Raw genomic sequence first — 25,767 nt, forward strand, 5'->3', positions numbered from 1 at the left:
GCCGTTTATTCCCGCTTCAGGTGCTTCGCTGTTGCACGCGCTGATTTTCTGAGAGATTTACATCAGACGAAGGTTAGTATAAATTCATATAAAACCATTTGAATTATATATAAAAAAAAAATTCTGAACATAACATTAAAATTGGTTCAATGTTGTATTATTTTTTTTATAATGTTTTTTTTGTAGGGTCGGTGTTTTTTGTGGTTTGTTCCCACTTCAGCGGCCTTCAGTCAGCGTGCGGTCACAGTGTCCAGAGAGATTTATATCAGAAGACAGTAAGGAAGAATTTACAGAATCATTTTAAATAAGCTATTTATAAATATAGCTATTTACCAAAACTTTATGTTAAGTTTCGTAAAATTAGATATCTTGGTAAACTGCTAACTGGTAACCTATTTAGCAACTGCTACGTACATTTTAAAAAGTTAGCTTTTAGTACAATATACATGTTTAATTAGATATGTTAGTTTATCTAGTGTGCTTTATTTGTTAACATATTCCCCATTGACAAATCTGCAGACACATTCTGCTCATGATTTCAGAGACTCCAAACACTGCAGCTGACTTCTGATTCACCGGAGACAGCCTTGTAGGAGAAATGGTGTGTCTTCATTTGTTAATATATCATCATTTTCAAAGTGCAGCGTAAATTTCACTCCTTTTGTTTTTTTTGTTGTTGTAGTTTTAATGTTTAGAAATCTACAATGTATTTTGTTTTATTATGATGTGATTTAATGTAATGTTTTAATATATATATATATATATATATATATATATATATATATAATATATATAAATATATATATATATATATGTGTGTGTGTGTGTTTAGGTCAGATAGCAAATGTTGCCATTCTTCTGGAAATCTGCTGGTCTTTAAACAATAGTCATCAATCAGGTTGAACATAGTTTTTGAATACCATTCAATTACTAAGATTATCTTATATTTTATTCAGTTAATAAATCACTTTGACTAGCTTTGATTTTTTTCCAATTATTAATTAAATTTATTTTAAAGTTTAGGAGAAACATTTTCAGATAATCCCAACCAATCAGAGGAAGTCTATATATCGCCCCTTTTCTCACCTCCATTCCCAGACGACAGCAGGTCAAATATGGTTATTCTGTCTATTATATATACATGTGACCTCATGAATTGCTGTATAGTTCAGCTAACAAAATAGCCGCCTTTTTTTCATTACATTTGTATTATCATGTTATGTTTCATCATTCTAACTGTTCCATGAGTCCTTTGTCCTGATCCTCCAGATCCTTCACTTTCTCAGGTTTTCCAGGATCTTTTGCAGATTTGATCCCTTTCCAGGAATGAATGTATGATTTCAGATCCATTTTTTTTTTACACTGAGGACAACTGAGGGACTTATACACAACTATTTCAAAAGGTAAATGCATTTATTGATTTTCAAGAAAGAAACGCAATTTATTAAGAGACGCAGGCTGTGAACTACTTGAATTGGATGATCAGGGAAAACTATTTTCTGAAAATAAGCATATTTTATGTAGCTTCTGAAGGGGCAGTACTAAACGAACAGATACGATCTTTAAACAAAACAAGAAAAAATATTGACTCATCATCCTGTTCAAAATGTACACCCCCAACTCTTAATGCATTGTGTTTCCTTCTAGAGCATGAGTGAACAATGTTTTCACCTTTTATAATAGTTGTGTATGAGTCTTTAATCTTTCTTTAGAGAGAAGAGATGGACCTCAAAATTATTAATATTAATTATTATTAATTAATTATTAATATTTAATTATTAGTCATTGTCGGACAGGGGCCAAATATGCAGAAGATCCTGAAAAACCAAAGAATCTGCGGGACTTGGAGGATTTTTCTGAAGAAAAGCAGGCAGTTGAAACTGCTCTGGACTCATGAAAAACTATCCCAAAACAAAAAACAGCTGTGGGTCATCCAGTGTATGTAAACTTTTGAACATTTTTATAAATTATACATTTTTGTTTTAATAAAATCAGTAAATGGAAATATCTATTATGTAAAATTGCTTATTCATGACAGTTTTAAATAAAAATAGCATAGCATTTTGTTATAGTGATTGCATATTCTGCTAGGGCAGAGATTGGCACACTCAGTCCTGGAGGGCTACTGTCCTGCGGAGTTTCGCTCCAAGCCTAATTAAACAGACCTGAAGCTAATTAAGGAGCTAATCAAGGTATTCAGGATTACTAGAATGAGGGCTGGAGCAAAACTCTGGAGGGCAGTGGCACTCCAGGATTGAGTTTGCTCATCTCTGTGCTAGGGGTGTGTAAACTTATGAGCATAACAGTATTTTCTGTAGCTTCTGAAAGGCAGAATTAAATGAAAAAACATGGCATGATCCTGATGGTGCCATTAGATTTGTAGAGTGTGTGTGTGTCTGTCTGACTGAGAGAGCAGTAATCAATGTCCTAGTTCGAGTGTCCATTGCAAGTGTATTCATTAATGTGTTTGTCTTTTGGTTAGTATACATTTTTGAATGTTTCTTTTCAAAATTTATTGTTTAATGATTTACTGTTAGTGTCCATGTTTGCAAAATATTTAAAATATTTTTCTCAATCTATATGATGTTGCAGTCCTGCTGAGTTTGTTTAATTATATTTGCAGTCCTGTAAATGTTTGCAGTCTAGCATTTTTGTCAACGTGACTGAATTCGAAAGCGAAAGTAAAAGGATAAAACCAAAAAGTAATTTGCATGCTTTTGTCAGTGTCAGCAACTGTACGCGATGCAGATTGCACGCTTCCCACCTGAACTGCCCCGCCCCCAATGTGACTTCAGCAGATGCTGACCCTAGAAATATTACCCCCCCCCACTTAAAATAAAGTGGTTGCACTTTATTTTAAACAAATGTATTATTAAAAAATGGGGACTGTTTTAAAAAATATATATAAATAAAACAATCGTATTATGTTCATTATACTCTCACCCACAATAATTTTAACCCTTAAAATCTGTTGTAATTCTGAGGGTGTCCTTGAAAAATCTTCTCTGCAAGGGGTCCCTGGCACCAAAATGTTGTAAATTCCCTGTGCTAGTAGACATATACCCATATACAGCAGATATTCTGGTATATGGGTATATAAATATAGCAGATATATAAATATAGCTTCACAACGCTCATTTTGACCTCTGTGGTGAACATATGATCAGAAAATACTGCCAGACTGATTTTTAGTCTTTAGTAAATCATTTCAAAGTGTGATTTAAAAAATTATTTTAAAGTTTAAAGTGCCTAATTTCACAGGCTCGCGTGAGCATCCAGGATACACGACAAAGGCTGTTTTAATACAGGAAAGAACACTTCACACAAGATAAAGTTTTGAAAATCTTACATTATTGTTAATGTAGTGACAGAATGTACTGTATTTGTATTTGCTAGTACTAAAACTAACCACTAGGTGTCAATAGTGTTACACTTACCAGTAGAGTGTGTAGCTTACGAATCAGAAGGTTTTTTTTTTTTTTTTTTTTTTAATTGAACAACCATTAATGTACAAACAACTTGGCCATATCAAAACATCTTTACGTTACAATTTACAGAATAGGTGCATAAATACCACAAAAAGAGAGAGAGCAGAGAGAGGGGGAAAAAACCTTGAAGCGGGGCTAGGGTTTTTCTTGTAGATTATAATCCATAATAATAGAAAACAGAAATATTGCATTTTTCTTTTTCATAATTTTAAGGGCTCTTGAATACAAAACAAACTCATTATGAAATGCATAAAAGGCTGGTTTAACTTTCAGATTTGTGAATATAAAATTTTCCCAGCATAAGGATGCTATTGACCAGAAAATCATCGTTATTGTTATTGTTCAATACAATGTCCATAGATAATGTCTTTAATGATGAAGCTGTCAAGGTAACGTACCTTTGGGTAAAGCAAGTCATGAATATCAGACCATAGAGCATCCACATACTTGCAATGAAAAAAATAGATGATCCGTAGTTTCAATGTCGTCACAAAATATACATTGGTTAGAATCAAATCCAAATCTAAGTCTTAAGTACTCACTGGATGGATATATCCCATTTAAAATTTTAAAATGAATTTCTTTAATTTTGGGAGGTAAAGGAAATTTTATGTACAGTTCTTAGAATATGAATGGTATCTTTTTGAAAGTTATAAGAAATTGAATTTCTGTACACTACGACAGGATAAGAAATGTTGTTAAACATATTTCTAATAATTTTGTTTGAAAGTTGACCTTCTTTTAATTCACTGCCTTCAATTAACAGTGGAGGTAAACACAAGGTCATGGGGTTCGAATAAATGAGAGTTTCTTTGATCAAACAAATAATAGAGTTAGGGATAGCTTTTATAACAGATTCAAATTTAGCCCAACTGCAACTTAAATATTTAACACAGAAATTCTCATATGATATAATACCACTATTCTCCATTAAATGGGACACTGACCAAATACCTTTTTCCATCCAATCCTTGTCATACAATGATTTGTTTCTAACTGTAATGTATCTATTATTCCACAATGGTGTATTGTGTGGTGTGAAATTATGGTTATATAAAATCTTCCAGTTTAACAAGACCTGTTGGTGAAACTGGGATAATTTAACTGGGAGACGTTGAGTTAATAGAAACTATGTTCCTCCTAATTTCTTGAATAACTCTCTGGGAATATGAAACCCAAAATTGTTATTGTTTAAAAGGGATTTCAGCCAATTAATTTTAAGGGTCCCATTTATAGAATCAAAATCAATAACTTGTAAACCTCCCTCTTTATATTGTTTTATCATCTCTACTTTTTTAATATAATGGGTTTTCTTTTTCCAGATGTAACCAAAGTTAATTTGATTGATTTTTTTAATAGCTCTATTTAAAAATAGCAATTGTTTATGCTAGTTAGATTAATCTTGAAATGCTTTCCATCTTAGTCAAAAATATTCTACCTAATATGCTTATATCTTGCAATAACCAAGAGTTGAGTTTAATTTGACATTTATCTATTGTATCCCACACATTCATTAGTTTGTTTTCAGTGGAATCTTTTGAGATAAACATAGCTAAATATTTAACTTTAGATTTTATAGGGATGTTGTAAGCCTCAGTTAATTGACATTGATGGATTGGCATTAAATTAATTTTTAAACCAGAGGCTTTGGAAAAAATGTGAATCGATTGTAGTATTTTGGGGACTTCTGATAATTGCTTCATAAAAAAAGGCAGTATCATCTGCAAATTGACTGATGATTAGTGTCTGGCCAAGTACCTCTAGTGGGGCTATTGTTAAATTTTTGATAAGGATGGAAAGCAGTTCTGTAGTTATACTAAAAAGAAATGGGGAAATAGGACAACCCTGCTTTATACCATGACTGATGGAAAATCTGGGTGATGTACCTCCTGGCAAGGAAACAGAACTATTAGAATTTTCATAAAGAGATTTTATAATGTTTCAAAATTTATCACCAAAACCAAACAATCTTAAACAATCAAAAATAAAGGGATGTTCAGTTGAATCAAAAGCCTTATAAAAGTCAATGAGGAGAATAAAACCATCATCTTCTATTAGATGTCTGTAATCTAAAAGATCAAAAACTAACCAAATATTATTATGTATAGATCTTCCCTTCATAAAGCCAGATTGAGATTCACTTATAGTTTTGTGTAAAAACATTTCTAATATATTAGCATATATAAGGGTTTCAATTTTATAATCTGTGTTTAATAATGTAATTGGTCTAAAGTTCTAAAAGGTTTTAAAGTCTTTATCAGGTTTAGGGATTAAAGTTATTATACCTTGTTTCATGGTGGATGGAAATGTCATATTTTCTGTTGTTTCTTTTAACATGAGCATAAAAGGTTCTTTTAGTATGCTCCAAAAGTGTTTATAAAAGTTACACCCTGGAGATTTGTCTAAAGATAAGCTACCTACTGCTTTATCCAATTCATCAGATGTAACATCTGCATCACACAGTGCTACAAAATCATCATCTATATGGGGAATAAAGTCTTTAATAAGGTCAAAAAAGGATGTTGTATCATCCAGAGAAAAGGTTGAGGAATATAGGTTACTGTATAAAGAGACAACTTCGTTAGTGATTGAGGCTTGATCAGTAATTACTTGGCCCTGGATCAATAAAGCTTTAACTGAAAGTCTCTCTTGCCTTCTTTTTTCTAACCGACAGAAATATGAGGTACTCCTTTCCCCCTCCTCAATCCATTTAGCCGTAGACCTGATAAAAGCCCCTTCTGCTTTACGAAGATAGATTTCATTGAGTTTGTTTTGAAGACTTTGTAGTTTATGTTTTCAATTATCAGTAGGTGATGTTTTATTATATAAAAAAAAAACATTTATTTCTTTGATGATATTAAATACAGATAATCTGTTACTTCTATTTAGTGTTTTACCAAAATGAATTGAATATTCCCTAATTTTAAATTTAAGAAATTCCCATTTGGAGATATAGGACACTATAGATTCATCAGACATCACATTAGAGACTATGGCATTAATACCCTCATTAAATGCCTGGCATTTTAATAAATTAGAATTTAATTTCCAATATCCTTTATTTTGTCGGCTAACACCAGGAGGTTTAAAAATCAAAAGAGGAGCTGCTGACATACAACAATCACTAAGAAAATTAATAATTGAAACTGAAATTAACCAAAAATCTATTCTTGACTTTACTACATTATTTGGCTTAAACCAAGAATACTGTTTCATGTTAGGATATTTAAAGCGCCAAGGATCTAATAAATTGTGAGTGCGATAAAAATCCATGACCCATGATCAAAAAGGATTTTGTCTCCCCATTGATTTACCCAAAATCTTTCATCTTCTGGTTTGGAGTGTGTTTCCTGGAACGAAATAAAGTGTGCTTTTTGCAAAATAGAAATAATGACTTTCTCTTAGTGTTCTATCTTAAGCCCCTAACATTAAGAGAAATACAAGAAAAAGCAAAATTATTCATAACAAAATTGGCAACTGCCAAAAATATTAACAAGTCCAACAAATTATTCTTTGGAAAAAATTGAAAAAGAAAGCCCAAACAGGCACTGTCCCTTTAAACTGCATTCAATGCAAAAAGACCGTCCAAACAAATTCTATAAATCAAAAGGCCATTCAAGCTTTAAATGCTAAGGACTTTGTTTATATATGTTTCCTGTGTTCCTGTAGCTCAAGTGGTAGAGCAGTTTCGTTACAACATAGCGCAAGGTTGGGGGTTTGATTCCCCGGGAAAATATAATAGGTAAAAATTGATAGCCTGAATGCACTGTAAGTCGCTTTGGATAAGAGTGTCTGCTAAATGCATACATTTGAATTTAATTTTTAATTTAATTTAAATTGAATATATCTTGTGTGCTCCTAAGTGATTCTTTGTCCGTTTATATATCCAACACCTCCTCTAAAGTACGCACGCTTTCCCCGCATCTCTAGCTTCTTTTATCTTTGGCCACAGTGCAGCTCGGGTCTCCCTGTCGGCTTTGCAGAGGTCTTCGATGAAGCTGATACGAAGCTCTTTGCAGATCACGTGGTCCTTTGTCATTCTCCACAGTGCATCTCGGTGTATTCTCTGAGTAAACTGAATGATGACATGCCTTGTTTTATTTTCTTCACGTCTGCCTATTTGATGAACCGAATCCACGATGTGGTTGATATTCGAGGACCATGATGGGGAGATTTTCACCAGTAACTGAGCAAACCGCCTCACATATGTCTTCACCTTCCTTTTCCTTTAGGCCACGAATCCTCAGATTCCATCGGCGTTTGTATCTCTCCAATTCCAAGACACGCTCCATCAACTCCTCGTTATCTTTCTTTAAAGCCGATATGTCGCGGACCGAAGACTGTAACTGAGTTTTGCAGCCCTTGATTTCAGCTGCACTGAACTCAACTGCCTTGGCTATGTTGGTTAACATGATGGAATTCTGTTGTAGCTGAGTACCTAGTGTGTACACCTTATCTGTTAGCTGCTTTATAGCTTCTAAGACTGCATTCATTCCTTCTTTCCCTTCTGTCCCCATATCCTTCCTTTTAACTGTTGGTGCGTTCTTTACCTGCGAGAAAGGATCTTTTCTTTTAGTATTCTCGGTGGAAACTTCCATCCTTGTAGCATTCTCATGGCCATCAACTGCCTCGTTACTGCAGCATGAAGCGCGATTCTTTTTCGTAGTCATGGTGCACCTTATTTTCTTTAGTTTTACAGTTTCTTGATATATGTTACTTCAAAAGGAGCACATTATAGCGATTGGATAGTGTTACATGTAAAAAATCTGGGACAGTCCTCGAGAGCTTACAACATATGATGCACCTGATCCGCCATCTTCCTGTGCTCTTCACGAAGCAGAAGTTAAACTTTTGTTGCTGTTCCCGTCCTGAAAGGTAAAAAAATAATAATAATTCAGCATCGCGTTAGTTCAGTCAGGCCACGTTAGTCACACTTGCATCAGCCGACAGTCAGCTGTTCCTGACGTGTACCAATCCAGTCTTGACACCTATCACATGCGGTCTATTTAAATTCCCATTCTTCAGCGTGTCTTCCATCGCATCGCTGCTTGCAATTAACTCCCTCCTCCAACCCCAACTCCACCAGCTGAACCTGTAATCCAATCTAACTTTGTTCTTTCTTTACAGTCTCTTCATTGGAAGCAGTCTCTATCACATTTCGTTTACAACTCATGTAGTTGTGAATTGTAATTATTTATGCATATAATGGTTCTGTTCTGTACCCCAGGGGGGTTTGTCTTGCTGATCTCCCCGCTCTGTCCAACCATGGCTGCATGGACAGGCGTGTTTTGTCTTGCTGATATCATGGGGGTTTGTCTTGCTGTAACTGTATGCAATATAATTGTCATAAATATACTTGACGGAAGTGGTCCTGATTGAAATAATAAAAAAAAAAAATTCCTACCCGTTTCTTTATTTTCTTTTGTTGGATTTACAGGAGTTATTTTAGTTTAGCTTATTTTTGTTGTTTTTTTTAACCAATTTAGTTAAATGGGATTAAAAGTGATTTTACCTGTGACTGTAACTTGGACCACCTCAAATTAACCAACAGGGATATGTACAATTACAAAAAGAGGAATTTGAAAATATATAATCTCTCTAATCCAAATAAATAATTTGAAATATAAATCTGAAGTGAAATTTAACATTAGATTGATAAAATGACGAATAAAAGCACATTTGTGATTAGATTTGTAATTAGAACCTTTTGTTTGGTTTATGTTAATTTTTGAGTTTACAGTTAATGTTTGAGTTTGTAAGTAATGTTAATATAAAATAAGAAGTATTGTATTTGGTGTATGGTAGTGAGATTAGTGTGTTGGTATGAAAGTAAATAAGAAATTGCTGTTTACATTGATAACTTGCCATCCACTTTATTTTTCAATGCGGAAGTAAGCCTATGGGTGAGACTTCCGGTTCGTTAGCTGCTAAAAGGAAATAACGAGATAAATAATAACTTGCAGTAAATGGTAACTGTTTGCACTACAAACCAGTGTGTTCATTATTAAGATAATACATTAAAATAATATGGTAAGACACACCAATTTGCAAAATCAAGCAGCAAAAAGAGCGGTTTTGTACAGCTAAAAATAGCTGGACGCAGATGAGACCAGGGGTGTATTCCAAAAAGCAGGTTATGTGACATACCCAGGTATGTTTGAGGATAAGCGAGCGGATAACCTCAGCTTTCGGTTCCAAAAATTGGAGGTAACTTTCAGGGTATGTAAGAAACCATAGTAACGTGCTCTCTGAAGATAACCTGCTCCAGAGCAGCTTCTGTTCCAGGGTTAGTCATTTGTTAACATTGTTAACAAATAATCTTTAATTCTAAGAACAAAATATTAGTTGAAACAACAAAATGACTTATTGTTGTAATAACTTAAATTCTTAGTTTCAATTAACTCAAAATTTTAAGGCAACTAGGTTACTTCATTTTTTAAAACTTAAACCAACACACACACACACACACACAAACACACACACACACACACACACACACACATATATATATATATATTACAGTGCATTGACATTTAAAAACAAATTGTTATGCATGTATATTTTATTTATTACAATAAATAATACAATACAATAATAAAACAGATCAGACTGTACTAGTAATAAAATGATGTTCTTTAACAATATTTTGATTTCAGGTCACACAAGCTTATTTTTACACACTGTATATTATCTGTTATTGTTGCGTATATATATTACTTTCATTTATCATTTTACTCAAATTTTGCTTGGTCATTAAATCTACCAAGTGTAATGCACCAAGCAAATGCTGTTTTATATGTATTGTCTTGACTTTCTTCACTTTTCATCAGGGGCAGAAGCTGAAATCAAGAAAAAAAAAATCATTTTGTTTCATTTCTAGAAAGTTTCTTGAATTAAAATGTGGATCTGTATAAAATGTAAAAGTGAAATAAATCTAATCTAAAATCTAAATGTTGCTAAATACATATTTCTTTTAAATATTTAATTGTTAATACATCATAAAAAGGTGTACTCACATGAAGTAAGTGAATAATCACTCTGTGATGTCTCAGATCCTCGTCCTGAATAAGAATTACATAGTTTAATGATAAGAGTAACACTACAGAAATATCAGTAACACTTTAGATTACAACCAGCGTAACTTTTTTGTAATTATAGTGTACCAGTTGGGAACTGTCAGGGTTTAACTTATTGTTTATATATATATATATATATATATATATATATATATATATATATATATATATACAGTACAGGTCAAAAGTTTGGAAACATTACTATTTTTAATGTTTTTGAAAGAAGTCTCTTCTGCTCACCAAGCCTGCATTTATTTGATCAAAAATACAGAAAAAAATGTAATATTGTGGTATATTATTACAATTTAAAATAATTGTTTTTAAATTTATTATACTTTAAATTATCATTTATTTCTGTGATGCAAAGCTGAATCTTTAGGATATATGTGTGTGTGTGTGTGTGTGTGTGTGTGTGTGTATATATATATATATATATATATATATATATATAGTGTGTGTGTGTGTGTGTGTGTGTATATATATATGAGTTTATTTCAGCTATTCATAATTTGACAAGCATCATCTAAATAAAATTAATTAAATTTCTCTGACAAAAAAACAAAACAAATACAAAACAAAAACAACCTCTCCAAATCTGCCTATTCAGTGAATGGGCTAATGAACACTGCCCATTTTCTCCATACTGTACAGTATATGAATGTTTCCGCCTAGTGTTTGCAGCTCAGTGATTGGTGGTCTAGCTATGAGGGCCAAGCAATAGTAAATCAATGGGAGAGTAATTTTAAATGACAGAAAAACTGACCAATCATATCTTTCCTCTAAATGGGCGGGCCTTGTTATCACTAACTTTATGACAAGTTCCACCCACTGTGGGATCTCTATCGAAAAAAAAATACATACGCTGATAAACTAACTAGCTATTATGGGGCAGCTGTGGCCTAATGGTTAGAGAGTTGGACTTGTAACCCGAAGGTGCTGGCAGGAGTTGTAGGTGGGAGGGAGTGAATGAACAGTGTTCTCTTCCACCCTCAATTCCCATGGGTGAAGTGCCCTTGAGCAAGGCACTGAACCCCCAGTTGCTCCCCGGGCACTGGATATATAGCTGCCCACTGCTCTGTGTGTGTTCATGATGTGTTGACTTCTCACTGCTGTGTACTTGGATGGGTTAAATGCAGAGCACCAATTCCAAGTATGGGTTAGCATACTTAGCAAATGTCACGACTTTCAATTATTCATGTCATGATGGAAACCACAAATAACGTAAGTGAGGACATTTACTAGGCCGCTGTGCCAGTTATATTTATTATAAGCACTGCTTGTCTGTCTTGAAGTGTCTGTCGCTAATTTGCTGTGAGCGCTGTCATGTACACATTACATTTGCTGGTTTTGTGTGGTAGGTGGGATTGAGTGTCTGTATATTTTGTGTGATGATGCATTTGTAATGAGAATTTGCATTTGACTTAAATTTGGTTTTATTTTGGTAATATCAGTCACTCTCGCTGTACGGTATGAGAAGCACATTGCCCCAGTGCAACGCGTATCACACACCATCAGTTCAAGACAGCAGTCCAAAACATTTAAGCTAATCATTTAAACAGTCAAAACTTAACTTCAAGAATGAGCAAGTGGTGTCAATGAGTTTAAAGTTCGGGGATAGAAAAAAACAGCAAACGGGATGGGAAATTGCAATCTAACATTATAGCTCACTAAATGAATCACTTAAATTTATTAGAGCCACAGAAAGACAAACGTTTTGCTGAAAAAACCTAGAATGAAGTTTTTATATACATTAACAATAATTTGGGACAAATATAATGTATTTGAATGGAAAATGATGTGAGTGGCACTGAGGCACGGCAGGATTATGAACAGCGCCTGGAATCACAGCTGTGATTCGCGGACAGTTACCGGAGGCACCACCGGTGTGTGTGCACTCATAGAAAGTAATATGTGTGCAAATATTAAATGGGTCATATGATGCTTTTTTAAAGATCATTATTTTGTGTATTTGGTGTAACAGAATATGTTGACATGCTTTAATGTTCAAAAAACACATTATTTTTCAAATACTGTACATTAGTGTAAGTCCTCTATACCACGCCTCTCTCAAACATGTTGTTTTCTACATGACATAGACATAAGTCCCTCCTTCCGACAAGCGCAGTCTGCTCTGATTTGGTACACTGACCCAGTCCATTGTGATTGGCTGAACACCACAAGCGCTAGTCGGAAATGTAATGCCCCTTTCCATAATCGCAAGCTTCAACTTTCAAAATAAATGTAAAGACAGTTAATAATGTCCTTAGATTTACCATCACTTCAAGCCCGAAAGGGGAACAGAGTCGCGTGAAAGACACAGTGATGATGCTTCTATGTGTTTGCAGTACACAGGCCACTGACGGTTAAGACAGCTGACTCCATTGTTATGTGACCCTGTCTCTCTCTCACACACGTGCACGGACCGCACACACACATACACACACACGATGCGCAAAACTCCAAATTTGAACAGTCAAGAGCAAATACAACAACAACAACAACAACAACAACAACCTTTATTTATAAAGCACATTTAACACAATAAAAATTTATCCAAAGTGCTGTACATAGTGCATAACAGTAAAAAGAAAAAAAGAACAACAATTACAAATTTCCAAAAGCTAAAGAATAAAAATGTGTTTTCAGAGTAGATTTAAAAATATCCAATGAAGGAGCAGACCTCACATGATAAGGGAGAGCATTCCAAAGCTTGGGCCCAGCCACAGAAAAGGCCCGATCACCTTTTAATTTGTGGCGACTTCGTGACACATTTAAGTGCCCTAGCAGGACAATATGGCACAATAAGATCACAAATATACTTTGGTGCACAGCCAGACAACACCTTATAAACAAACATAAGGATCTTAAAATCAACTCGAAACTTAATGGGAAACCAGTGAAGGGATGCCAAAACAGGAGAAATATGGTCCCTCTTTCTAGACCCAGTCAAAAGTCTTGCAGCAGCATTTTGAACAATTTGTAATTGAGATAGTGAAGATTGGGGAAGACTACAATAGAGAGAGTTGCAATAGTCCAATCGTGATGTTACAAATGCATGAATTGCAATTTCTAAATCTTTGCTTGAAAGAAGATTCTTCAACTTTGCAATAGATCTTAAATGGAAAAAGCTTCCTCTAATAACCACACTAATTTGTTTATCAAAAAATAGTGAAGAGTTGTCACAAGATGGCGCCGCCGAGTTCGGTCGCCGTCCAGGTCGCTCCGCTTAGATTGTGTTTTTATTTACTTTTTTACCTCCTTTTGCTTTCTCTTTTTGCACACATAACCTCTGCACTGATCACTTATGACAAAGGAACACTTTCAGGACACTTTATCCTCCAACCCATCGTGGCCATCTGAGATTCTCCAGAACACCGAGATGAACAATGGCCACCTGAATAACCACCCGAGGCGACGGATCAAGAAACACCGCGGGAAACGTGCTGGGTTCCGCAACAGACTGAGAAAAAGAGCTCACAGTCCTCCTCTACCGAGCATTCTGCTCGCCATTGTCCAGTCTCTGGAGAATAAGATGGACGATCTTAGAGCCAGGATAAGTTTCCAACGGGACATTAGGGACTGTAACATCCTTTGTTTGTCTGAAACATGGCTCACGCCCTCGGTCCCGGACGCTGCTGTAACGCCGTCTGAAAACTTCTCTGTTTTACGGATGGACAGGACAGCTGAGGCCGGTAAATCCAAAGGTGGAGGAGTGTGTTTCATGATTAACAAGAAATGGTGTGACCCCAGGGATATCTCCACTCTGTCGCGCTCCTGCTCGCCTCATCTGGAACATTTATATATTATTTGCCGCCCATTCTATCTTCCCCGGGAGTTTTTCATCGATCATCGTTACTGCTGTCTACATCCCACCACAAGCTGACACCGGTTTGGCTTTGTCCAAACTTCACGATGCGCTCAGCGGCAACATCAGCAAACTTCCTGATGCTGCTGTTATCATCGCTGGGGACTTTAACAAAGCCAACCTCAGGCAGGTTATGCCTAATTTTTATAAATATGTATCCTGTCCAACCAGAGGACCGAATACACTGGATCATTGCTACACTCAGTTTAAGAGTGCCTACAAAGCTCGCTCACTACCGGCTTTCGGCAAATCGGACCATGCCGACATTTTCCTCACACCCGGAATATAAACAAAGGCTCGTTCAAGAATGGTGCAGAGAGTGGTGACGCGCTGGTCCACCCACTCTGAAGCCAAGCTACAGGCAGCTCTTGATGACGTAGACTGGGACATGTTTCGGGCAAGTTCATCTGACGTCAGCGAGTTCACGGATGTAGCATTAAGCTTTGTAAACACGCTAGCCGAACAAGCTACGGATACACATATCTATAAGGACCTTCTCTAATCAGAAACCTTGGGTGGACAGTACAATCCGTGCAGCAGTAAACAAACGCACTGCTGCTTACAACGCCGGTCTTTTGTCGGGAAACATGAGTGAGTACAAAGCATCGTGCTATGCTCTCCGAAGCGCAGTAAGAGCTGCCAAACTCCGATACAGGGAACGAATAGAGTCACATTTCCAGCTCAATGACTCCCGACGCATGTGGCAAGGACTAAGAACCATCTGTGCCTTTGGAAATAAATCCTCTGCAGAGGTGAGAGCAGATCCGTCGCTGGCTGACGAGCTAAACACTTTCTACGGCCGCTTTGAAAGCAATCTGAGCAGCACGAGTCTGCCAATCAGCGCGTCAGGAAGCAGCATTCAGAGCAGCGATAATCATGTAATCACCGTGTCTGAGGACGAGGTTCGGAGGGCTCTAAAGCGAGTGAATGTCAGGAAAGCAGCCAGACCTGATGGGATTTCTGGCCATAGTCCTGTGCTGATCAGCTCGCTGGTTTGTTTACATCCATTTTTAATGAATCTCTTGCTACATCGGTGGTTCCCACCTCCTTCAAAAAATCTGTCATCATCCCTGTGCCTAAGAACAATAACCCCTCTTGCCTGAATGACTATCGTCCAGTTGCCCTCACATCAATAGTCATGAAGGTCTTTGAGGGACTGGTTAAAAACTTCATCTGCTCCTCCATCCCGGATACTTTGGACCCTCTTCAGTTTGCTTATCGCCCCAACAGATCCACTGATGATGCCATCTCTCACATCCTGCACTCTTTCTCTCACACACATTGACAGCAATAACAGGAACTATGTAAGGCTGCTATTTATCGACTATAGCTCAGCTTTCAATACTATAGTCCCCATCACGCTAGCTTCTAAACTCATGGACCTCGGCCTGACTTCTTCACTATGCAACTGGATTATTGATTTCCTCACCGGCAGACCTCAAATGGTGAAAGTAGGCCAGTACACCTCTTACTCCATCACCCTGAACGTGGGACCTCCACAGGGCTGAGTCCCCTGCTCTACTCTCTCTACACACATGACTGAGTGTCTTCCCACAGCTCCACATCTATTATCAAATTTGCTGATGATACTGTGGTTCTGGGCCTCATTTCCAACAATAATGAGACCGCATACTTGGATGAGGTAGAGAAATTAACATCATGGTGCCAGGACAGTTGTCTCTCTCTGAATGTGAGCAAAACTAAAGAGCTGATTGTTGACTTCAGGAAGAGACAGCAGCAGCCCTATACTCCTCTAATGATCAGCTGGACCCCTGTGGAGAGGGTGAGCAGCTTCAAGTACCTCGGTGTAAACATCTCCGAGGATCTGACTTGGACTACACACATTCAAACTCAGGTTAATAAAGCCAGGCAAAGACTGTACCATCTGTGACAGCTGAGAAAATTCAGGGTTTCACCTGCAATCCTGAAAACTTTCTATTCAGGGGCCATAGAAAGCGTATTGACTCAGTGTATATCAGTGTGGTATGGGAACAGCTCCAGTCATGTCTGCAAAGCCCTGCAGAGAGTTGTGCGCTTAGCTGAGCGCATCTCAGGGTCTGCTCTCCCCTCTCTGCAGGACATCTACCTCAAACGCTGCAAAAGCAGAGCTGTTAAAATAATCAAGGACTCCATTCACCCCAGTAACCATCTTTTCACTTTGCTGCCATCTGGTAAGCGTTTCCGTAGCCTGATGTCAAAAACTGAGAGACTTAGGAGGAGTTTCTTCTTCCCCCAGGCCATCAGGCTCCTAAATTCAAAACCAGCCTCTTAACATCTTCATGTCTCCACTTAATATTCACTTTATCAGTAAGATATTCATCATTCACTACCTCACATTGACATACTGAAAGTGTCAACCTGTTTGCACATTTGCCTCTTGTACATTCCTGTGTATCTTAATATTTAAGACTACAGTTTACTTTCATGCACATTATTTTCCACTATATATTTAATTCTACAGTATACATCTCTTTATATATATTTTATATTTTATTCTTCATTCTTTCATAGCTATATTTATGTATATTTTCATCTGTGTTGTATTCTTTAATAACTGCACTGTCCATGGAGCGGACCTGACTCACATTTCACTGCTGGTTATATATGCTCTATATAATTGTGTATGTGACAAATAAAAAAATCTTGAATCTTGAATCTTGAATCTCTTGAGTCAAAGATCACTCCAAGGTTTTTGATTTGTTTGCATACATTTGTTGAGAGAGGACCTAACTGGGCTTTCAGAGCAGGAGAGGAATCTGCCGGACAACCGAGGCTTAAAACCTCTGTTTTATCCTCATTTAGCTGCAGAAAATTATTTGTCATCCACCTCTTGATATCATCTACACATTCCAATAACAAATCAAATGAAGCAGTGGTGTCAAGCCTTACTGGAAGGTAAAGCTGAGAATCATCTGCATAACAGTGATATGAAATGTTGTACTTCTGAAAAATGAGGGCCAAGGACAGCATATAAAGGGAAAACAATAAAGGTCCCAAAATAGATCCCTGGGGCACACCAAACAAAACAGGCGCAGTTGACGAGGAACAATTTCCTAAATTTACAGAAAAAGTCCTCTTTTCGAGGTAGGAAGCAAACCACTTTAGTGCAGTGCCCTTGACACCTACCATATATTCTAGCCATTCAAGAAGAATGTTGTGGTCAATGGTATCAAATGCAACGCTCAGGTCTAGCAAAACCAGCACAACACAAGAGCCTGAATCTAGAGCAAGTAAGATATCATTTGTAACCCTCTACAGAGCTGACTCAGTGCTATGTAATGATCTAAAGCCAGATTGGAACATGTCCATAATATTAAAAGAATTTAAATAAAACTGGAGCTGGGAGAAAACTACTTTCTCTAAAATCTTGGCGATAAAGGGCAGTTTAGAGATCGGTCGATAGTTACTGCACATTTCTGGATCGAGTTGAGGTTTTTTCAACATAGGTTGCACAATTGCATGTTTAAAACTAGCTGGAACTTGTTAAATCATCTAAACCAACAACATGTATGTTAGACCCTATTCCATCTAAGCTCCTAAAAGAGGTGCGTCCAGAAGTCATAGATCCTCTTCTGACTATTATTAATTCTTCATTGTTATTAGGATATGTCCTGAAAACCTTCAAACTGGCTATTATTAAGCCTCTCATCAAAAAAAACACAACTTGTCCCCAAAGAACTAGTTAATTATAGACCGATCTCGAATCTCCCTTTTCTGTCCAAGATACTAGAAAAGGTAGTATCCTCACAATTATATTCCTTCTTAGAGAAAAATGGCATCTGTGAGGGTTTTCCAGTCAGGATTCAGACCGTATCATAGTACTGAGACTGCTCTCCGTAGAGTTACAAATGACCTGCTCTTATCATCTGATCGTGGTTGTATCTCTCTATTAGTGCTATTGGATCGTAGTGCTGCATTCGACACTATTGACCACACTATTCTTTTGCATAGACTAGAACACTTTGTTGGCATTAATGGAAGTGCATTAGCATGGTTTAGATCGTACTTATATGACTGCCATCAATTTGTAGCAGTGAATGAAGAGGTATCATATTGTTCACAAGTGCAGTATGGAGTACCTCAAGGCTCAGTACTAGGGCCGTTACTCTTCACGCTTTACATGTTACCCTTGGGAAATATCATCAGGAAACATGGAGCTCAGTGTTATGCTGATGATACTCAGCTCTATATTTCTTCGCGGCCCGGCGAAGCATACCAAATTGGAAAACTAACGGAATGCATAGTCGATATAAAAAACTGGATGACGAGTAATTTCTTGCTGCTAAATTCTGAAAAAACAGAGGTGTTAATTATAGGACCTAAAAGCTCTGCATGTAATGACCTAGAACGCTGTCTAAGATTCGATGGCTGCTCTTTTAAATTCTTCGTCATCAGTTAGGAACCTAGGTGTGCTATTTGATAGCAACCTTTCCTTAGAAAGCCACTAGCATTTGTAAAACTGCATTTTTCCATCTCAAAAATATATCTTAATTATGGCCTATCCTCTCAATGTCAAATGCAGAAATGTTAATCCATGCGTTTATGACCTCAAGGTTAGATTATTGTAATGCTTTATTGGGTGGTTGTTCTGCACGCTTAGTTAACAAACTCCAGTTAGTCCAAAATGCAGCAGCTAGAGTTCTTACAATAACCAGGAAGTATGATCATATTAGCCTGGTTCTGTCAACACTGCACTGGCTCCCTATCAAACATCGTATAGATTTTAAAATCTTGCTTATTACTTATAAAGCCCGGAATGGTTTAGCACCTCAGTATTTGAATGAGCTCTTGTTACATTATAGTCCTCCATGTCTGCTGCGTTCTCAAAACTCTGGCAATTTGATAATACCTAGAATATCAAAGTCAACTGTGGGCGGCAGATCCTTCTCCTATTTAGCGCCCAAACTCTGGAATTACCTAACTAACATTGTTCGGGAGGCAGACACACTCTTGCAGTTTAAATCTAGATTAAAGACCCATCTGTTTAACCTGGTTTACACATAACATACTAATACACTTCTAATATACAAATCCGTTAAAGGATTTTTGGCTGCATTAATTAGGTAAACCGGAACCGGTAACACTTCCCATAACACCCGATGTACTTGCTACATCGTTAGAAGAATGGCATCTATGCTCATATTAGTCTGTTTCTCTCTTATTCCGAGGTCACCGTAGCCACCAGATCCAGTCTGTTTCCAAGTCAGAGGGTCACTGCAGTCACCCAGATCCAGTATGTATCCAGCCAGCACCTTTCTCCATTCTGTCACCGATGGAGTTTTGGTTCCTTGCCGCTGTCGCCTCTGGCTTGCTTAGTTGGGGACACTTCATTTAGAGCGATATCGACTTGATTGCAAATTATTGCACAGATACTATTTAAACTGAACTGAGCTGCATGATGACATCACTGAATTCAATGATGAACTAACTGTTTAACTGTCATTTTGCATTATTGACACACTGTTTTCCTAATTAATGTTGTTCATTTGCTTTGACGCAATCTTTTTTGTTTAAAGCACTATATAAATAAATGTGACTTGACTTGACTTGACTTGAACTATATAAACACCTTTGGCTAAAGAGCTGTTTATGATAGCGGTAACCATATGACTAATGGTAGAAAAAACATCCTTAAAAAGACGAGCCGGGATAATACCTAACTTAGAACCAGAACACTTCATAGTAGAGATTATATCAGCTAAAATTAGACAAACAACTCATGGGACAGGGCAGTTGCAAGTGACATGGTTCCGATGGAACAATGGAGCTTCTAATATCATACATTTTTTGAGTGAAATGTTTTAAAAAATCTTCACAAAGCTCAATAGATAAAATATTCATGGTCAGGTTTAAAATAGAGTCAATCGTATCAAACAGGACTTTTGGTCGCTTAGCGTTATCAGAAATTAATTGAGAAAAGAGGTTTGATTTTGCCTTTTTTACTGCCGTTTGATAATCGAAAAGACGTGATTTTAAAATGTCAAATGAAACCTGTAGCCTATCTGTAGCTACAGACTGGATCTGGTGGCTACGGTGACCTCGGCGACGACTTCTCCCCCTCCGGTCTTCGAGATCTCCACACGGAACCGCTTTCTCTCCCCTCCGCGAGACGGAACGCAACGCTGTGATCGTCAGAGACTCCATCGTCCGACATGTCCGTGCTACATTAGCCGAAGGTAAAGTGCACACTCACTGTTTCCCTGGTGCTCGTGTTGTCGATGTTTCTGCGCAGATACGCGTGATCCTGAAGGCCGTATCTTCAGGAGCCTGTTCGAGACGGTTCGCAGCACAACGCCCGCGGTGACGATCATCGTGGCAGGACCACTGCCCACATATCGACGAGGACACGAAAAGTTCAGTAGACTTTTTGCTCTAAATGAATGGTTATTGTCATGGTGTAAAGAACAGAAACTGCTCCTTGTTAATAATTGGAATCTTTTCTGGGAGCGTCCTAGGCTTTTTCGCGCTGATGGCCTGCACCCCAGCAGAGTCGGAGCTGATCTCCTCTCAGACAACATCTCCAGGACGCTTCACCCCATTTCACTAGTAAGCCAATTCTCAAATAACGGCTATGATGGCTTTTGTTCTACCTGCTTAAATGTTAGAAGTACTTGCGCTGTCCTATCTATTAAGACTGTGTCTGTTCCCCGAATAATGAGGTCAAAATATAAATTTAATATAGGATCTAGAAAAAATCTTATCGTGATTAAACCAGAAAAACATAAAATAAAATGAACAAAAACATTTTGAAAGTTTGGGCTCATAAACATTAGATCACTCACACCCAAAGCAGTTATTGTAAATGAAATGATCACAGATAATAGTTTTGATGTACTCTGCTTTACTGAAAATTGGCTAAAACCAAATGATTATATTGGTCTAAATGAGTCTACTCCACCAAACTACTGTTATAAACATGAGCCCCGTCAGACTGGTCGTGGGGGAGGTGTTGCAACAATATATAGTGATATTCTCAATGTTACCCAGAAAACAGGATACAAGTTTAAATCATTTGAAATACTTATGCTTAATGTTACACTGTCAGATATGCAAAAGAAATCTATTGTATCTTTCTCTGGCTACTGTGTATAGACCACCAGGGCCATATACAGAATTCCTAAAAGAATTTGGAGATTTCCTCTCAGACCTGTTGGTTACCGCTGATAAAGCACTAATTTTCGGAGATTTAAACATTCATGTTGATAATACAAATGATGCATTAGGACTTGCGTTTACTGATTTATTAAACTGTTTTTGGAGAAAAGCAAAATGTCACCGGGCCCACTCATCATTTTAATCATACGCTAGATTTAATTATATCGCATGGAATCGATCTTACTGACATAGATATCGTACCTCAAAGTGATGATGTTACTGACCATTTCCTTGTATCATGCATTCTGCGTATTGATGATAATAACTATGGCTTCGTGTTATCGTCCGGGCAGAACTATTGTTCCAGCCACCAGAGACAGATTCGCAAATAACCTGCCTAATTTATCTCAACTGCTCTGTGTACCCATAAATACACATGAACTAGACAAAATGACTGGCAACATGGGCACTATCTTCTCTAATACATTAGAAGCTGTTGCCCCCATCGAATTGAAAAAGGTTACTGAAAAATGTACTGTGCCATGGTACAACAGTAATACCCACGCTCTCAAGAAAGAAACTTGTAGTCTTGAGCGTAAATGGAGAAAAACTAACTTGGAAGTTTTTAGAATTGCGTGGAAAAAAAGTATGTCCAGCTATAGACAGGCTCTAAAAACTGCCAGGGCCGAGCATATCCACAAACTTATTGAAAATAACCAAAACAATCCAAGGTTTTTATTTAGCACAGTGGCTAGATTAACAAATAACATGACACCACCCGATCTAAATATTCCCTCACAGTTAAATAGTAATGACCTTATGAATTTCTTCACTGATAAAATAGATAACATCAGAAATACAATAAATGTAGATTCTACAGCGTATAATACTTTAGTTTTATCCATCGCACCCAAAGATAAACTGCAGTGCTTTACAACTAAAGGACAGGAAGAGCTAAATAAACTTATCACTGCATCTAAACCAACAACATGTTTATTAGATCCTGTACCCACTAAATTACTGAAAGAGTTGTTACCTGTAGCAGAAAAATTGCTTCTCAACGCTTCTCGTCATTATCTTTAGGTCACGTCCCAAAACCATTCAAGCTGGCGGTTATTAAGCCTCTTATTAAGAAACCACAACTAGATCCTAGTGAACTGGCAAATTACAGACCCATTTCAAATCTTCCATTTATGTCTAAAATTTTAAAAAAGTTGTGTCTGCTCAATTGTGCTCCTACCTGCAAAAAAATGATCTCTATGAAGAATTTCAGTCGGGTTTCAGGCCCCATCATAGCACAGAAACTGCACTTGTTAAAATTACAAATGACTTGCTTCTTGCATCAGACCAAGGCTGCATCTCATTGCTAGTTTTACTTGATCTTAGTGCTGCGTTCGACACCATAGATCACGACATACTCATAGATAGATTACAAAACTATAAAGGTATCCAAGGCCAGGCTTTAAGATGGTTTAGATCCTACCTGACCGATCGCAACCACTTTGTTTATTTAAATGGGGAGTCATCTCATTTATCACCAGTAAAATATGGAGTGCCACAAGGATCTGTCCTAGGTCCTCTGCTATTTTCAATATACATGTTGCCCCTTGGTAATATCATTAGAAAATACGGGATTAGTTTCCACTATTATGCTGATGATACTCAACTATATATCTCAACAAGACCAGGTGAAACTTCAAAATTATCTAAGCTAACAGAGTGTGTTGAAAATGTAAAAGATTGAATGACCAATAATTTTCTCCTATTAAATTTAGATAAGACAGAGATATTACTTATTGGACCAAAAAACATTACACAGAATCTCATAGATTACAATTTGCAATTATACGGATGTACTGTTACTTCCTCTACTGTCAAAAATCTGGGTGTTATGTTAGATAGTAACTTGTCTTTTGAAAATCATATTTCTCATGTTACAAAACAGCATTCTTCCATCTTAGAAACATTGCCAAGCTACGAAACATGTTACCTGTTTCTGATGCAGAAAAGCTAGTTCATGCATTCATGACCTCTAGATTGGACTATTGTAATGCACTGCTAGGTGGTTGTCCTGCATCCTCAATAAACAAGCTACAGGTAGTCCAAAATGCAGCGGCTAGAGTCCTTACCAGGTCAAGAAAATATGATCATATTACCCCAATTTTAAAGTCTCTGCACTGGCTACCTATTAAGTTCTGTATCAGTTACAAAATATTATTACTTACTTATAAGGCCCTTAATGGCTTAGCTCCTGTGTACCTAACTAGTCTTCTACCACGCTACAACCCATCACGCTCCCTAAGGTCACAAAACGCTGGACTTTTGATAGTACCTAGGATAGCAAAGAGGGCCTAGGTTCAAGAGTCACGGTTTGCTACTGTAGTGTACATATTCAGTTCCTCCGTGTAGGTATAAGGGAATTATATGCAAAGTTTGGGGAATAAAGGGGTAATAACCTGTAAAATTACAAATAATTTCTACTGTAAGTATTTGAAACTAAGGGGTATCTATTCTAATATTACGTGGTATATGTATGACCTAACAACAATCTAAAACCACTTTTCCACTATTGGGCCAAACGGTTCTAAGAACTGTCAGGTATGGTTCCAGTTGTATTTCCATGTGAGCCTGGTACGGCGTGGCACGATTACAAACCGTTCTCGGCCCGGAATTCTTGGCACGGTTAAGCTGCTTAACCTTTCCATTCCGTGCCGATCCGAGCCAGTCAGCACGGATACGATTTCATTTTCCACTGTGGTGCTGATAACAGAGCTCTTTGGAATGCAATAGAAATGCATCTGATGTTGCCTTGATTACACAAGTGCAATATAAACAGCAATTTGGACAATGATCAGATATTTCTGTTTTTGGGACTCCTTTTTTATCTGATATGTACTTCGTTCAATAACAGAAAAAAGGAAAACCCTTGACGTGAAAAATTAAACAGAAGGCGATGACGGGTATAATTTAGCTCATATTCTCCAAAATGGCACTACAGTGATGTGGACAGACATAGAGGAGATGAATTGTAGAATAAAGTCATTATTTTTGTTTTCTTCACATACAAAAAGTATTTTCGTCGCTTCATAACATTACAGTTGAACCACTGATGGCAGATTGACTATTCTGATGATGTCTTTCATACTTTTCTGGACCTTGACTGTGTAACTTACTTGGCAGTCTATGGGACAGTCAAGCCTCCTGGTTTTCATCCAAAATATCTTAAATTGTGTTCCAACGATGAACAAAGCTTTTACGGGTTTGGAACGACATGGGGGTAAGTGATTAATGACAAAATTTTCATTATGGTGCAGATTATCCCTTTAAGATAGGAACATGTGCGGAAAATAGGAAAAAAAATTATTGAAGGGACAACTTTGAAACTGTCTGGAGTGTGTTAAAACTGGACGATTTAATGGACTGAACTGGAAACAGAATGGTGCTTTAGACAGTCAAGTCTGAAAGTTTGTGGTGCTCATGACAGGAATATGTGTTGAAAATACAAGAAAACTAATCGAAGCGAACAGGAGAGAGATTTTTGAAACTGTGCTCTTTTAAAACTGTCCGAGTATAATTCTCACAACATTGAGCGGTGATTTATGAGCGGTAAAGCCAGGAACTGAACTAGTCAAAATGGTGTTTGAGGAAGTGGATCAAAAGGGTAGGCTCAAATACGGTATAATCCTGTCAATTCACTATAATACACAGTTTAATTTTGACTTTTAGTGTTTATTACTGTGTGCTTATTGGCGTAATGGTTTGGCCATAATAGTTTAACTTCATCAGAGGGTGAACAACATGTACAAATCAAACTAAATCTTGAATTTGTTCTTAAATACGCTTTTCAAAAAGAATTTGGGTTAACTGTGAAATCTGTGTAAGTATGGAGTTCCTTTGTTTTTTTCTGAACTGGTGTAATACATTTTTATCTTTTATTATCTGTTGCCTGTGTTGTGTTGTCATATTGTGTGTGATTTTTTATTTAAAAACCCATTTTGGGTTAATTTAACCTAGCAGTAGGCCTATAGTAAATTTCAAACAATATTGTAATTAAATAAAATAGTCAGCATCTTTACTGATATATTACCTGATATATAATGTATGTATGACAAATTGTGTAAACAATTATTTCAGAGCAATTTGTTGTAGCCAATTACCCTGTAACTACGTGGAACAAGGAGGTAACAACAAGCACCGCTTTAATTTACAGCCCACAACTGTTGTATTTACCCTGTAACTACAT

The 25,767-nt window shown here is 37.0% G+C and overlaps 1 protein-coding gene across 1 annotated transcript in view; it reads right to left on the bottom strand.

The window, feature by feature from the left end:
• Positions 1 to 10,032: 10,032 nt before the first annotated feature.
• Positions 10,033 to 25,767, bottom strand: part of LOC109080817 (BOLA class I histocompatibility antigen, alpha chain BL3-7-like) — a 28,843-nt gene continuing 13,108 nt past the window's right edge. Inside the window, exons 6-7 of the mRNA XM_042747865.1 lie at positions 10,505 to 10,549; positions 10,033 to 10,327 (exon numbers count right to left, since the gene is read on the bottom strand). Coding sequence (XP_042603799.1) covers positions 10,305 to 10,327; positions 10,505 to 10,549 — 68 coding nt within the window. The 3' untranslated portion in view covers positions 10,033 to 10,304. The remainder of the gene's footprint in view (positions 10,328 to 10,504; positions 10,550 to 25,767) is intronic.

The sequence above is a fragment of the Cyprinus carpio genome, chromosome B21 (genome assembly GCF_018340385.1).
Source record: "Cyprinus carpio isolate SPL01 chromosome B21, ASM1834038v1, whole genome shotgun sequence".
NCBI classification, from domain to species: Eukaryota; Metazoa; Chordata; class Actinopteri; order Cypriniformes; family Cyprinidae; genus Cyprinus; species Cyprinus carpio.